We start from the raw sequence: 15,852 nt of genomic DNA on the forward strand, positions 1-15,852 counted from the left end.
AGAAGAGATGTGATTGTGCTGAAATGGATGTGGCGGAGATTTACCAGGATGTTTCCTACTCTGGAAAGGTTTAGTTATGATGAGCAATTGGATAGATGGAAGCAGAGGATACTGAGGGGGGAACTTGATTGAGGTGTATAAAATTATGAGGAGCAGAGACCAAATAGACAGGAACGTTTCCCTTTGTTGGAAGGATAAATGACCATAGGTTTAAAGTAGGGGGCAATAGATTTAAAGGGGATCTGAGGCAAATCTTATTCACCCAGAGGGTAGTGACAATCTGGAATTTGCTGCATGTAAGGGTAATAGAGACATGAACCTTTGCTTGAGACACTTAAAAAGTATTTCGATCTACACTTGCGATACCAAGTCATAAAAGGTTGAAAAATGGGATTAAAATAGGTGGTTGTATTTGACCAGTGCAGACTTACAAAGAACAAAGAAAATTACAACACAGGAACAGGACCTTCGGCCCTCCAAGTCTGCGCTGATCCAGATCCTCCGTCTAAACCTGTTGCCTATTTTCTAAGCATCTGTATCCCTCTGCTGCCTGCCCATTCATGTATCTGTCTAGATACATCTTAAGTGACACTATCATGTCCGCCTCTACCACCTCCACTGGCGACATGTTCCAAGCACCCACCACCCTCTGTGTAAAGAACTTTCCACACATATCTCCCTTAAACTTTTCCCCTCTCACTTTGAACTCGTAGCCCCTAGTATTTGAGTCCTCCACTCTGTGAAAAAGCTTCTTGCTATCCACCAAGTCCATACCTCTCATGACTTTGTAGACCCGCAACCTCCATCTTTCTAATAAAAATAATCCTAACCTGCCTAATAAGGTAAGTGAGCTTGCAGCATGGATAGGTACCTGGGACTTCGATGTTATGGCCATTTCAGAGACATGGATAGAGTAGGGTCAGGAATGGATGTTGCAGGTTCCAGGGTTTAGATCTTTCATTAAGATCAGGGAAGGCGGTAAAAGAGGGGGAGTTTTGGCCTTGTTAGCTAAGGACAGTATAGCGGTGGCTGTAAGAACTTTTGACGAGGATTTGTCCACTGAGGTGGTATGGGCTGAGGTTAGAAACAGGAGAGGAGAGGCCACACTGCTTGGAGATTTTGTATAGGCCTCTGCAAAGTTCTACGGATGTAGAGGAGAAGATTGGCAAAACAATTCTGGTTAGGAATGAAAGGAACATGGTGGTCATTATAGGGGACTTTAACTTCACCAGCATTGACTGGAAATGCTATAACTCTAGTACGTCGGATGGATCAGTTTTTGTCCAATATGTGCAGGAGGGTTTCCTGACTCAGTATGTCAAAGGGCTGACAAGAGGGGATGCCACATTGGATCTGGTACTTGGTAATGAACCAGGCCACGTGTTTGATTTAGTGGTAGGTGAGCACTTTGGAGAGAGTGACCATAATTTGGTTGCATTTAGTTTAGTGATGGAAAAGGATAGGTACATACCACAGGGCAAGAGTTATAGATTGGGAAAGGCCAATTATAATGCAATTAGGCAAGACTTAGGAGGCATAGAATGGGGTAGCAAAATACAGGGGATGGGGACAACGAAATGTGAAACCGATATTGCATGTCCTTGATAGGTATATCCCTGTCAGGTAGGGAGGAAGTGATAAGGTAAGGAAACCATGGTTTACTAAAGAAAATGTATCTCTTGTTAAGTGGAAGAGGAAAGCTTATGTGACGTTGAAATGAGAAGGTTCAGATGAGGCAATGGAAAGTTACAGATTGGCTAGGAAGGATTTGAAGAAAGAGTTAAGAGCGAAATGATAAGATCCTAGGGAGTGTTGCTGAACAAAGAGACCTTGGAGTGCAGATTCATAACTCCTTGAAAGTGGAGTCGCAGGTAGATAGGATAGTGAAGAAGGCGTTTGGTATGCTTTCCTTTATTGGTCAGAGTATTGAGTACAGGAGTTGGGAGGTCATGTTGCGGCTGTACAGGACATTGGTTAGGCCACTGTTGGAATATTGCGTGCAATTCTGTCTCCTTCCTACCGGAAAGATGTTGTGAAACTTGAAAGGGTTCAGAAAAATTTACAAAGATGTTGCCAGGGTTGAAGGATTTGAGCTACAGGGAGAGGCTGGGGCTGTTTTCCCTGGAGCATCGGAGGCTGAGGGGTGACCTTATAGAGGTTTACAAAATTGAGGGGTATGGATAGGATAAATAGACAAAGTCTTTTCCCTGGGGTTGAGGAGTCCAGAACTAGAGGGCATAGGTTTACGATGAGAGGGGAAATATATGAAAGAGACCTAAGGTGCAACTTTTTCATGCAGAGGGTGGTATGTGTATGGAATGAGCTGCCAGAGGAAGTGGTGGAGGCTGGTACAATTGCAACATCTCTATGACATGAGCAGTTTTTAGCAGGTAGAATAAAGGACAACCCTAAAGCTTTCTATAGATATGTGAGGAATAAAAGGATGACTAGGGTAGGAATAGTGCCAGTCAAAGACAGAAGTGGTAAGTTGTGTGTGAACCCTGTGGAAATTTTGAGAGGTGCTAAATGAATATTTCTCATTTGTTTTCACTCAGAAAAGGAGAATATTGTAGAGGGAGACTGAGATACAGGCTATTAGACTTGAAAGGACTGAGATTAGTAATGAGGAGGTGTTATCAATTGTAGAAGGTGTGAAAGTGGACAAGTCCCCCATGCTCGATGGGATTTACCTGAGGATTCTCTGGGAAGCTAGGGAGGAGATGATGGAGCCTTTCGCGTTGATCTTTAAGTCATCATTGTCTACAGGTTTAGTACCAGAGGACTGGAGGATTGCAGATGTTGTGCCCTTGTGCAAGAAGGGCAGTAGAGATGACCCAGGTAATTATAGACCAGTGAGCCTTATGTCTATTTTAGGAAATGTTTTGGAAAGGATTATAAGAGATAGGATTTATAATCATTTAGCAAGCAACAATTTGACTAGAGAGAGTCCCAGCACAGATCCCTGTGTTCTGAGGAAGGGTCACTGGACCCTAAACTTTAACTCTGATTTCTCTTCGCAGATGCTGCCAGTCCTGCTGAGAAGATTCTGAAAGGTTTAGCAGAGTAGATGCTGAGATATTGTTTCCCTGGTTGGGCAATTTTAACGCGTAGAGGCATTGTGTTCGGATGAGTGGTCAATCATTTAGGACTGAGATCAACAGAAGGACTTCAATTAAAGTGCTGTGAATCTAAAGAATTCTCTACCATAGAGAGTTGTGAATGCTCTATCAAGGAATGCATTTAATGCTTGAATTGACAGATTTTTGATGTCTCAATGAATCAAAGGATATGCAGTGTGTGTAGCAATGTGCAGTTGAAACCCAAGGTCAGCCATGAATGTATTAGCTGGAGGAGTAGGCTTCGTAGGCCATGTGGTATATCCTTATTGCCTAATTTTTCTGTTCTTTGGTTTACATTGAATTGCATTTGATAGTCTTTCGATCTTTGACAACACTGCATAGTTTGGACTGTTCCCTATGTAGCTTTCACTTTCTGAAGTGTTACTGCAGAAGGGTTCTGATATCGGTAAGAATAATAGGGTGGTTATGGTAGGGGATTTTAACTTTCCAAACATAGACTGACTGCCATTGTGTTATGGGTTTAGATGGAGAGGAATTTAAGAGCATACAAAATTTTCTGATTAAGTATGTGGACGTACCTACTAGAGAAGGTGCAAAGCTTGACCTACTCTTGGGAAATAAGGCAGGGCAGGTAACTGAGGTGTCAGTGGGGGAGCACTTTGAGGCCAGCAACCATAATTCTATTAGTTTTTAAATAGTGATGGAAAAGGATAGACTGGATCTAAAGTTGAAGTTCTAAATTGGAGGAAGGCCAATTCTGACAGCATTAGGCAAGAACTTTCAAAAGTTGATTGGGGGCAAATATTTGCAAGTAAAGAGACAGTTGAAAAATGGGAAGCCTTCAGAAATGAGATAACGAGAGTTCAGAGACAGTATATTCCTGTTAGGGTGAAAAGCAGGGCTGGTAGGTGTAGGGAATGCTGGATAACTGGAGAAATTGAGGGTTTGGTTAAGAAAAAGAAGGAAGTATATGTCTGGTATAGACAGCAGAGATTGAGAGAATCCTTAGAGTATAAAGGCAGTCAAAATATACTTAAGAGGGAAATCAGGAAGGCAAAAAAAGGGGACATGAGATATCTTTGGCAAGTAGGGTTAAGGAGAATCCAAATAAATATGTTAAGGACAAAAGGGCTAGGGAAAGAACAAGGCCCCTCAAAGATCAGCAAGGCAGCCTATGTGTGGAACTGCAGAGATGGGGGAGATACTAAATGAGTATTTTGCATCAGTGTTTACTGTGGAAAAGGACGTAGAAGATATAGAATGTAGGGAAATAGATGGTGACATCTTGAAAAATGTCCATATTACAGAAGAGGTGGTGCTGGATGTCTTAAAACACACAAAAATGGATAAATCCCTAGGACCTGATCAAGTATACCCCAGAACTCTCTGGGAAACGGTTGCTGGGCCCCTTGCTGAGATATTGTATCATTGATAGTCACAGGTGAAACACCGGATGTTGGCTAACATGGTGCCACTATTTAAGAAGGTTGGTGAGGAAAAGCCAGGGAACTATAAACTGGTGAGCCTGACAGCGATAGTAGGCAAGTTGTTGGCAGAAATTCTGAGGGACAGGATGTACATGTATTTGGAAAGGCAAGGACTGATTAGGGATAGTCAACATGGCTTTTTGTGTGGGAAATCATATCTCATGAACTTGATTGAGTTTTTTGAAGAGGTAACAAAGAGGATTGATGAGGGCAGAGCAGTGGACGTGACCTGTATGGACTTCAGTAAGATGTTCGACAAGGTTCCTCATGGTAGACTGATTAGCAAGGTTAGATCTCACGGAATGCAGGGAGAACTAGCCACTTGGATACAGAACTGACTTGAAGGTCAAAACAGTGATGGTGGAGGGTTGTTTATCGCCACTGTGACCAGTGGTGCACCACAAGGATCGGTGCTGGGTCCAGTGCTTTTCGTAAACGATTTTGATGTGAACATAGGAGGTGTAGTTAGTAAGTTTGAAGATGACACCAAAATTGGAGGTGTAGTGGTTAGTGAAGAAGGTTACCTCAGAGTACAATGGACCTATGGGGCGACTTTTTTAAGCAAAGGGTTGTGCATGTATGGAATGAGTTGCCAGAGGAAGTGGTGGAGGCTGGTACAATTGTAATATTTAAAAGACATCTGGATGGGTATATGACTACGAAGGGTTTAGAGGGATATCGGCAAAGTGCTGGCAAATGGGACTAGATTAGGTCAGGATATCTGGTCAGCTTGGACGAGATGGACCGAAGGGTCTGTTTCTGTGCTGTATATCTGTGACTCTATGACTTGGAGTTAACAGAATGTTGCAGTGTTGTAGTCATTGTTTTTATTGGAAATTAGTGGCTCAGTTGCAATGAGACACACTTTTTTGCAGGTGGTTTCTTTGGCAATACAAATCTTTGAGTGTATTTATGTCAAAATTCGATTTAAATCTAACAGCTGTCAGGTGGTTTAAAAGCCAATGTCAATTTGTGAGAAGGTCATATTTATTATATTATTCATAGTATTATCTAAGTTGTGTGATGTAGTACGTCAGTAAATATGGTAGTGAATAGATCATCAAATGAAATTTTACATTATTGCGACCAGTTTCATAAGTGACTTTTAACTGTAGTTATTATCACTGGAAAGGATCCTGAAAAAAGAGACTATCATTACAAAATTTTGCCTATTAGCGGAAACTTTTCATGTCATTGAGGTTTGAAAATGCCTTCACTTTATGTTCTGCAGTAACTTTACAAGTCACAACTTGGCTGTTGTGTGATGTTTTGCAGAGTCCACCTTTCCAGATAGTACAAGCTGTCAGCACAGCTCTGTATTTGAAGCAAAGGAAAAGCTGTTTTATCCATTTAGAATAAAGGAACATATGTATTTGCAATATAATTTTAACTTGAGTGATGGAGTATCGTGGGTAAAAGATTCAGTCATAATACTTTGCCAAATAATTTGTTTTATTTTTGATTTTGTACCCCCCTGTTTTCTTCCTTCCTTTAAAGGACCTCTCCCTACCACACATCTGGGAGGATGGGACGATGTGGGCTGTGGACCTCCCCACTACCATCCTCAATGCTGCTGTGATTGGCCTATAAAAAGTGCAATTGAAGGTGCGTGAGGCAGTGCCAGTTTTTCCTACCCGTCCTTCAAGAAAATGTTTTAGGAAAACAATCAGAGCCTGAAACTCATCCACAGATTTGAGTAAAAGGCAGCAGCCATCAAACCATGGAATTGTGATTGCTGCTCTTGACCTTTAGTTGGATTTTAGTTTATTGATTATGTTTGAATGTTTATTTGTGGTTGGCTTAAATATTTAGAATTGCTTTAAATTGTTTGATGCTATTTTAGCATGTTTTAAATCTTAGTTTTTAATCTGTCTGATCTTTGAAATTAACTATACGTTGTTCCTAATTTTAGTACCGTACAGTAATTTGTGTATCACTGTTGTTGCTCACTTGCTAAATTCTACAGATATGAACTTTCGCCGAAGTGGTGCCCAGTGTTTGAAAAGTCTTATTTCAGTAAAACATTTCACAAAACTCTTATCTTAAATTTAGGAGAGAAGTCAGGTGGGAATGGTTCTCCTGAAAGTGCTACTGGTCCCCTAGAAGATGAAACTGTGGCAGTGAATGACACAGACAATGTTCATTCTAATGGAATTCCAGGGACTCCAATCTCCGTGTCATATACCCCATCATTGACTGATGACAGATTGTCAGTTTCGTCCAGCGACACTCAGGTGATGCCAAATAAAAGAAATTAAATTAGTCCTTTTTATAGTTCTTTTGATAGAAATTGGCTTTTTAAATTAATATTTTGGAACACATTGTTGCATTTTATTTTTTGATGGCTTAACTTAATCAAGTATCAACTTTAAATCAATGGTAGAACATAGATTTGTGATTCATAAAACTACTGGTGTCCTACCAATTATGTGCAGTCAAGTTTTCCAGTACCCAAACCTGTCCACTCATACATTTAGAAACTTAACAGTATCTGGCTAATTAGCCTTTTGGCAGTACAGGACTTTAATATTGTTGAAAAAGACATGTTTTGCCAAAGCTTTTTTAGCTTGCACTTTTGGGATTGATTTGTGAAAGTTACCAATGTAAAGTAAAAGCAACATGGATACTATATGAGAGGACATTTCTCAGGGTGATTTGTTTATAATCAGATCAGACAACCTCAAAATATATTAAGAAGACAGCCTAAATCTTAGTTTTTTTCTTATTTTAGAGGTAAGTGTGAGGTGCTATGTTCCAGATGAAGTTTGATTGGTCAAACTACTCTGTTAATCAAAACATAATTTATTCAAACACTATGGTTATAAAACAGCATATGAAAGAGGAGCTTGGAATAACAACAAAAACTGAAAGATCTCCGGATGCTGGAAAACAGAAGCAAAAACAGGAATTGCTGGAAAACCTTAGCAGGTCTGCCCACAACTGTGGAGAGAAACCAGTGATAACGTTTCGGGACCAGTGACCTTTTACAGAACAGTTTTAAGGAAGGGTCACTGGATCTGAAACGTTCACTCTGATTTCTCTCCACGAATGCAGCTAGACCTGCTGCGCTTTTCCAGCAGTTTCTGTTTTTGCTGGAGTAACTACAATTAAGAATATGTAGATTAGTTTGATCTTGGAGTTGGATAAAAGGTCGACCCCCAACTTCGAGGGGCTGTACTGTTTTATATTCTTAACTCTATTGGAAAACGTAACACAATAATAGATTATTTTATTACTAAACAGTAACTGCTCCAAAATAGTAACATCCCATAAATATGGTCTTGGCAAAAGGCAGGTTCAGAAAACAGAATTGTCTCACATACAACTCCAGCAGCTCAGGAGGAAACAATATCCAGACAAAGCTAAGAGACAGAGTGTGTAGCAGCCAGGAGAGATTCACTGCCTTCTAACCCTGCTGAGATCCCAACAACAACTGTTGCTGAAAACAGTTAAAATCCTGGTTCTGCAAGAGCTCGACCATGCTCGACATGGGATATCAGGGGGTGGGGTTGCTCCACCCTTCCCCCTCCTGACCTGACCTAACCTTTCTATCTTTCTCCTCACGTAGCCGCTCCACCCTTCACACTGACCAATCAAAATAACTCCCTACCTGCATCCACCTATCACCATCCCATCTACCCTCCTTTTTCCCCAACCCCCCACAGTCCCACTCCCTTCCCTCTATTTATTTCTGGGCTCCCTTCCCCCTCCCTAGTCCTGATGAAGGGTTTCGAGCCGAAACATTGACTTTCCTGCTCCATGGATGCTGTCTGATCTACTGTGCTCTTCCAGTTTCACACCTATTGACCTTAACTTGAATTCCTCTTTCCAGACTCTTCCTATACTCACTAAAGTTCAAAATCTAACTAAGTTAGTTTTGAATGTATTTGATGTCTCACAAAAGAGGAGAATTCCAAAAATTAATGACTCCTTGAGGGAAGAAATTTCCCCTTATCTCATTCTTAAATATGTGGCCCTCTGTTCTGAAATAATGTCCCCACTATTTATTCCTCCACAAGGGGAAGCTTTGTCTCAGCTGTCCCAGAATCTTTTTTTTTGTTATTCCTCTTCCAATGAGTAGAAAACCAACCATTCACCCTTTCCTTTATCACAAGAATCAACTTTGTGAACCTTCTCTGATTTGCCTCTAAAATATGTATATTGCTGTGTCCTCAATAGAGACCAATAATCTTAAAAAGAAATTTGAATTCCTATTGTTAATTGAAAAAACCCAAAGCAAGGTTCCACATCGTAAGGTGAGGACCTTTTACTGACAAGCACTACTAACTTAATACTACAAACAGTAAGCACTTGAAAATTGCTAGAAGACTTCTCTCCATGCTGCTGCTATTTTCAATGAAGAACTCTTTTTTTTTTTACATTATAAACCTTAAACAAAAATACTTCTTTTGTATCACAGCAGGAATTTCGCGCACCTGAACAAGACCGAAAACTTCTAAAAATAGATTTTTTGATTTGTTTTTAAAAATATATTGTATGTGAAACCTTTGTGCACAAAGTGTACCCCAGACTTTGTTTCTCAAGATATTTATTAATTAAATGTAATTGTGAAACTATGAAGTAGAAAATATTTTGAAGCAAATAGTATGATACTGTATTTTTGTCTTTGTAGGAATGTGGAATCACTCCAGGAGGTGGTTCTAGTGCTAAGTTCTCTCACATTCTGCAGAAGGATGCTTTTCTGGTCTTTCGATCATTATGCAAACTTTCCATGAAGCCACTTTCTGATGGTCCTCCTGATCCAAAGTAAGTTAGGCTTGTGAAAGTGCTAAGACAGAATGTAAGATTTTGAAATTCAAAACTATTGAAATGAATCTTAGAAATAATTTTTTAAATTTTATTTTGATCAAGTGGTCCTTGAAATTTTTTTTTAGGTTAGTTACTTCTGAATCTAAAATACAAAACAGGTAATGTCTCCTACAAATTTAGAAAGTTAATAAGTAGGGTCACTAACATTACTTAGTAGTAATGCATGGGATACTTGTGCTCAGCTATAATATGCCTTTTTGTAAGACTGACAATCTCATCTTTTCAGATTCCTTGAGAGATGCTGCCAGTTTCTTGTTCTTTTTTCCCCACGTGCGTAGCCATTATGAATGCTCTGTCATGAGGCAATAGCCTAGTGATATTGTCACAAGACTATTAATGTTGGGGAGTGACAGGTCATGTTCTGGATCCAGGTTCAAATCCTACCATGGCAAATGGTAGAATTTGAATTAAAAATGAAAACTCTAGAACTAAGAGGCTAATGATAACCAAGATGGTGTTGGAAAACCATTATCTGGTTTACTAGCGTCCTTGAGGGAAAGACCAGCATGACAGCAGACATAGTATAAGGTGGTGGACTCTTAATTGCTCAGAGGCACCTAGCCTGTGGCACCCACATCTCGTGAATGAATTTAAAAAATTAGAATATACATAGTGTCCATTCACTATTACTGTTATTATTTCAAGTTTGCATAAAAAGGTATATAAACAAGTTTGGCATATTTAGCCAATACTTCTACAACAATTTTTCAGTTACCTAATATGTAGAAGCTGAAAGGTGAAACCTTTATTTTGTTTAGCCACCGCCGAAGATGAAAATTCCAGAAATAATGGGAATCAATTGTCAATCAAGAATGAGGAACCTAAAGAAATCAGCATAAGTAAAAAGAAGTCTGAAGAAATTAATAGGACAAAGTAGTGTCAGACTCCCAGCCTGTTGGCCTTATTCTAGGGTTTTAAAGGAGGTCACTATAGACATAATGAAAGCTTTAGTTTTGATTGTCCAGATTCTGCTCGATTCTAGCTGTCACCAAGAATTAGAAGACAGCAGATGTAGCCACGGCCTTTCTAAAGATAAAAGGGTGAAGTGCACACTAGTCAGTTTGTCAATAGTAGTAGACATAATGCTTGATTCTATTATTAGAGATGTCATAAATTGAACATCATAAAAGAGGAAGCAGAAAGGAGGAGGATCACTGGACTAGAAATGTTAACACTGCTTTCTCTTCACATATGCTGAGTTTTGGCAGAAATTTCTGTTTTTGTTTAAGCTGAACAGTCACAGTTTATGAAAGAGAAATGTGTTTGACGAATCTGTTAGAGATTTTTGGGTACATATGGAAGGATAGAAAAGAAGCAACTGGTAGATGCTGTGTATTTAGAATTAAAGAAAAGGTGTCACATATGCAAAATTAGGATTTGTGGTATGGGGGTTGTATACTAACTTGGACTGAGGAATGGTTTTTGAACAAAAAGTATGCGGGATTACCACAGGGGGCAAGTGTGAAGTACCCATATTGGCAGGAAAATTAAAAAGTAATATTTTTTGAATGGTGAGACACTGGAGGATTTTAAATTCACACCTGTCATTGTTTTAGAATGATGGAAAACTAACAGCTAAGAACAGCAAGCATTTCTGAAAGTAAATGCTTTTGTTACAATAATCTTGGAATAGAAGAGTGATCAAATCTTAATGTAGTTAGACAGGGCATTGGTGAGGCCACAACGGGCGTAATGTGCACATTTTCGGTCTCCTCATCTAATGAAGGACATAATTGTCCTTTAAGTAATGTGACACATAGGGAGATTGTCCTATGAGAGGGATTGAGCAGACAGTGGGTGTACAGGTTATACCTCTGTAATCTTCTAGGAGAAAGTGAGGACTGCAGATGCTAGAGATCAGAGCTGAAAATGTATTGCTGGAAAAGCGCAGCAGGTCAGGCAGCATCCAAGGAGCAGTAGAATTGACGTTTCGTGCATGAGCTGCGCTTTTCCAGCAACACATTTTCAGCTCGTACCTCTAATCCCACAATCTTCAAGTGACCTTTGCTGGGCCATGGGAGGTCAAGTGTATTTATTGCACAAACACTTCACAATTAAACATCTCATCTTGACATAGCATGCATATGCCAAATGAATGAATGATTTTCCAATTTGACCCCAAAATAGGATTTAGGGTATCCAAACCAGAGTAAGTAAGAAAATGTAACATTACTAAAGATCCGTGCAGAGCCATTGCAAGGAAAATCAAAGGATCACAGAGATTGCTGAACCTGAGAGTTCCAAATTAGGGTGGTGCAACCTGTATTATGCAAAATTTAGAGATGATCTCATCGAAAGTTGTAAAATGCTAAATGGGTTTACAAAGTAGATGCTGAGAAAATAATTTCCCTGGCTGGGTAAACTGAAACATCGGGTTAATCTAAAATGCAGGGATATCCATTTAGGATGGAAATGAGAAATTTCTGCAAAGAAGGGATTGCACTGTACTTGAGAAAACTATGGATTTCCAGTTGTTCTGTATATTCAAGACAGTGAATAGCTCTCTTAATGCTCAAAATTCAAATCTGTTGGAATTGAGGGAAAGCCCTCAAATGATTGAAGTCATACCCACTGCAGTTGCTGTAGAGTGCTCGCCATTGCTAATAGGCTGAGAGACAACAAGGGCTGGTTTGTGGAGGTTGGGATAAAGACATGGGAAAGCTCAAAGCCCTAGCATTATGGGACTTGGTATTAAGCCCAGAAGGCTCCAGGGTCCCAGGTGGAAAATGAGGTGCTGTTCCTCCAGCTTGTGCTGAGCTTCACTGGAACACTACAGCAAGCCGGAGACACAGCTATTGGCCAGGGAATAGGGTAGCGTATTAAAGTGGCAAGCAACTGGACATTCAGGGTCTTTCTTGCGAACAGAACACAAGTCTTCGGTGAAACAATCACCGAAGTCTATGCTTTGTTTCCCCAAGGTAGAGGAGACTATGTTGTCAGCAGCAAATGCAGTAGACTAGATTGTATGAAGTGTAGGTAAAGCATTACTCCACTTCAGTATCCAAGGCCTAGATGCACCTTCCAGGTAGTGCTAACAGACCCCATTAACAGCTGTTCACCCTCTCAGCCAAATCGTTATACATTCCTGTCTAACTTCTGTTTTTGCCCTTTGGGCTCAATTCCCATCTATCATTTACACCTTACCCCCTCCCCCACCCTATCTTCTTCATATAAACCAACATTTACCTAGTTACCATCAGTTCTGAGGAAAGGTCACTCAACCCGAAATGTTAACTCTGATTTCTCTCCACAGATGCTGCCATACTTGCTGAGTGTTTCCAGCAACTTCTGATTTTGTCATGGTAACATTCTTGTCTTGAGTCAGAATTTTAGCATATCAACTCGACTAGCATTTTTTCGGCAGGAGCGATCAACTCATTGCATTTTTAAGGTTCAGTTACTTGGATGGAACATTAAACCAAAGCCCAGTATGCTTGATGAACTTAATGTGAGAAAAATCCCTCCACTCTAATCTGGAAACCTGGCCTGCACTTTTCCTCAACCAAATAAGCTTGAAACAAATCAACCAGTCATTCATCTCCATGCTTTCTTGTGGGAACCACGTCCAAATTAGGTGCTGCATTTATCCACAAAGAATTGATGATTAAATATTTGGTTATTTAATTCACTTATTGTAAACCATTTGGGCATCACAAAGATGTGAGAAACTTCAAGGGTAATAATCATTTTTCCACTTGAGCAGAGAAATCTAAATTGTAATTTGATGTTGGTTTTAATGCAATGATTTAGGAGCATTTATTCTGAGAGTTTAAAATGTTATTGTCAGAGATTGAGAAAACTTAATGTTTCTATGCATTTAGTTGTTGCCAGATGGAAAAAGCAGTAATTAGTTGATATAGAGACTATTTTAATTGATATTGAATTAATTGCAGACCTGTGCAGAGAGAATGCAGTAGAATTAGTTTTGGATTGCTTGAATAAAATCCTGCAAAAGTGCAACGAATGGCTTACTGTGTTATAACTGCAGTTGTTCTCTTTGTATAAACTGAAATTGACCAGAAAAAAATCTTTCAATGACCAAAACTTGCACTACAGTGGCAGACATGATTAAAGCATTAACATTGTGAAAATCACTCAAAGAAAGTAACAGGAAGAGAAAATGAATGTAGGAACGTCAGAACAGGAATAGGCTATTCAGCTGCTCAAGCCCAGACTGCCATTCAATGAGATCATGGCTGATCTGTGGCATAACTTCCCTTAACACCTTAACTTAAAAATTTATCTAACTCAGATTTAAAACTGACAACTGATCTAGCATCAATTGCCATTTGTTAAATAGAGTTCCAAACTTCTATCACCCTTTGTGTGTATAAAAGTGTTTCTTAACATCTCTCCTGAACAGAGTGGTGCTGGAAAAGCACTGCCGGTCAGGCAGCATCCGAGGAGCAGGAAAATTGGGCAAAAGCAAATGCTGCCTGACCTACTGTGCTTTTCCAGCACCACTCTAATCTTGACTCTAATCTCCAGCATCTGCAGTCCTCACTTTCTCCTATCTCTCCTGAACAGTCCGATCATGAATGTGATCAGTGTAACCAGTTTATATTTTAGTTTGAATTTTGGAAGCATTTTAAAGAGCTTATTTTTGGAGTAAGTGTTACATTGTGTTGCCTAATCTCTATGTTTACAGGTTTGTTTTGGACCAGATCTCCAAAGGACACTATTTTCTGGCTTCATGTTGAAGGATATTAACGGCTACTTTTTCAAACATCAGATCATTTAAAATTGTGATACATTAGATTTGCTCATTTTTATGCATGCTTAATTTCATTTACAGTTCTTGACCCATGCCTTCCAAAAAGAAGTGTTCTCAATTTCACTTTTTTACTGATGATATAGGTCTCACGAATTACGCTCCAAGATCCTTTCACTACAGCTTCTTCTATCAATTCTGCAAAATGCCGGACCAATTTTTCGAACTAATGAAATGTTCATCAATGCAATAAAACAGTACCTTTGTGTGGCTTTATCAAAAAATGGTGTCTCTTCAGTGCCAGAAGTGTTTGAATTGTCACTTTCCATCTTTCTCACTCTTTTATCAAACTTCAAGACTCATCTTAAGATGCAGATAGAGGTAATGTATGAAGTTGTGCAGTTCTATGATGCGAATTTAACTCATTGTAGATTAGCAATTTGACTTCAGAATATTCTTATGCTTATTAATATTAAAAGTGAAGATATTGTATAAATATCTTGTATATCAAGCTTTTCAAAAATATAAAATACATTAGCAACTCGTAGTTCCCCAAGTTTTGTCTTCAGTAGTTGAACAATAAGTTCTCTTTTCGGGGTGCAATTTCTTTTCTTTTCAGTTTTCCTTTCTGTCCCTTTTTGGTTTTATACCAAAGGTATCACAAGCTCACGTTTTTCTTTTGTTACATTAGGTATTCTTCAAGGAAATCTTTCTTTATATTTTGGAAACATCGACAAGTTCTTTTGATCACAAATGGATGGTAATTCAGACTCTGACCAGGATCTGTGCAGGTATGATTATTTTTGGTTGCTTACGTTTCCAGGGCATTAATGTTGACAAATTTAATATCAACATTTTAATTATTTAAATTAATCTTAATTAAACTTGCAGATGCGCAAAGTGTGGTCGACATTTATGTAAATTACGATTGCGACTTGAATGCTGCTAACATCTTCGAAAGATTGGTGAATGACTTGTCTAAGATAGCCCAAGGTCGAGGTGGTCATGAGCTGGGAATGACACCTGTGCAGGTACTGTGAAACAATTAAAGATATGTGAAAGTAAAAGTGAGTGAATGACAGTAAAACATAGAAACATTTATATAAATTAGCTTTAATAGAATTCACATGTTTGGCTTGACTTCAGATCTGTAACCTTCATTGTGGTGGAAACTCAGTTAGTGCAGTTCCAAACTACCTGAATTTGACAAGACTGTCACTCTTGCAATCAAAAACTGGTAGTTCCTTTGGCACATGGAGAAACAGGGCATGACTATTTATTTTAGCTAGATATGTGATGCTACATCCTTCAGGATTTTTAAAAGCAAGTTCTTGTTTCTTCCAAGGATGCATCAGACATTGTGCCGAAAATATCCTTGAAGACTATTTTTAGGTTAACTCTAGGGAGATTGGGGCTCACATATGAGAGTTGTAGAGTCATACAGCATGGAAACACACTTTTTGGTCCAACCAGTTAGTGTCAACCATGTTCTCAGACTAAACTAGCCCCACCTGCCTGTTCCTGGCACAATCCCTCCAAACCTTTCCTATCCATGTAACTCAATAGATTAGCTTCGAAGAGTAATCCACCCAGACCCATTCCCCAATATTTACCCCTGACTAATGCACCTAGAACTATGGGCAATTTAGCATGACCAATTCACCTGATCTGCACGTCTAGATTTTGGAAAGAAACTGGAGCACCCGAGGAAAACGCATGCAGACATGGGGAGAATGTACAAACA

At 39.3% G+C, this 15,852-nt stretch overlaps 1 protein-coding gene across 3 annotated transcripts in view; it reads left to right on the top strand.

Annotated features, from left to right (window-relative positions):
• The window catches only part of arfgef1 (ADP-ribosylation factor guanine nucleotide-exchange factor 1 (brefeldin A-inhibited)), a 203,045-nt gene that overhangs the window by 94,753 nt on the left and 92,440 nt on the right, over window positions 1-15,852 (top strand). For 2 of the 3 annotated variants that reach the window (XM_043689241.1, XM_043689242.1), the window contains 5 exons: window positions 6,620-6,801; window positions 9,201-9,334; window positions 14,255-14,489; window positions 14,800-14,899; window positions 15,000-15,139. In XM_043689241.1, the coding sequence (XP_043545176.1) occupies window positions 6,620-6,801; window positions 9,201-9,334; window positions 14,255-14,489; window positions 14,800-14,899; window positions 15,000-15,139 (791 nt within the window). Of the gene's footprint in view, window positions 1-6,064; window positions 6,173-6,619; window positions 6,802-9,200; window positions 9,335-14,254; window positions 14,490-14,799; window positions 14,900-14,999; window positions 15,140-15,852 lie in introns of all 3 variants that reach the window. The other variant, XM_043689239.1, reaches the window with a different exon arrangement.

The sequence above is a fragment of the Chiloscyllium plagiosum genome, chromosome 4 (assembly GCF_004010195.1).
Source record: "Chiloscyllium plagiosum isolate BGI_BamShark_2017 chromosome 4, ASM401019v2, whole genome shotgun sequence".
NCBI lineage: Eukaryota > Metazoa > Chordata > Chondrichthyes > Orectolobiformes > Hemiscylliidae > Chiloscyllium > Chiloscyllium plagiosum.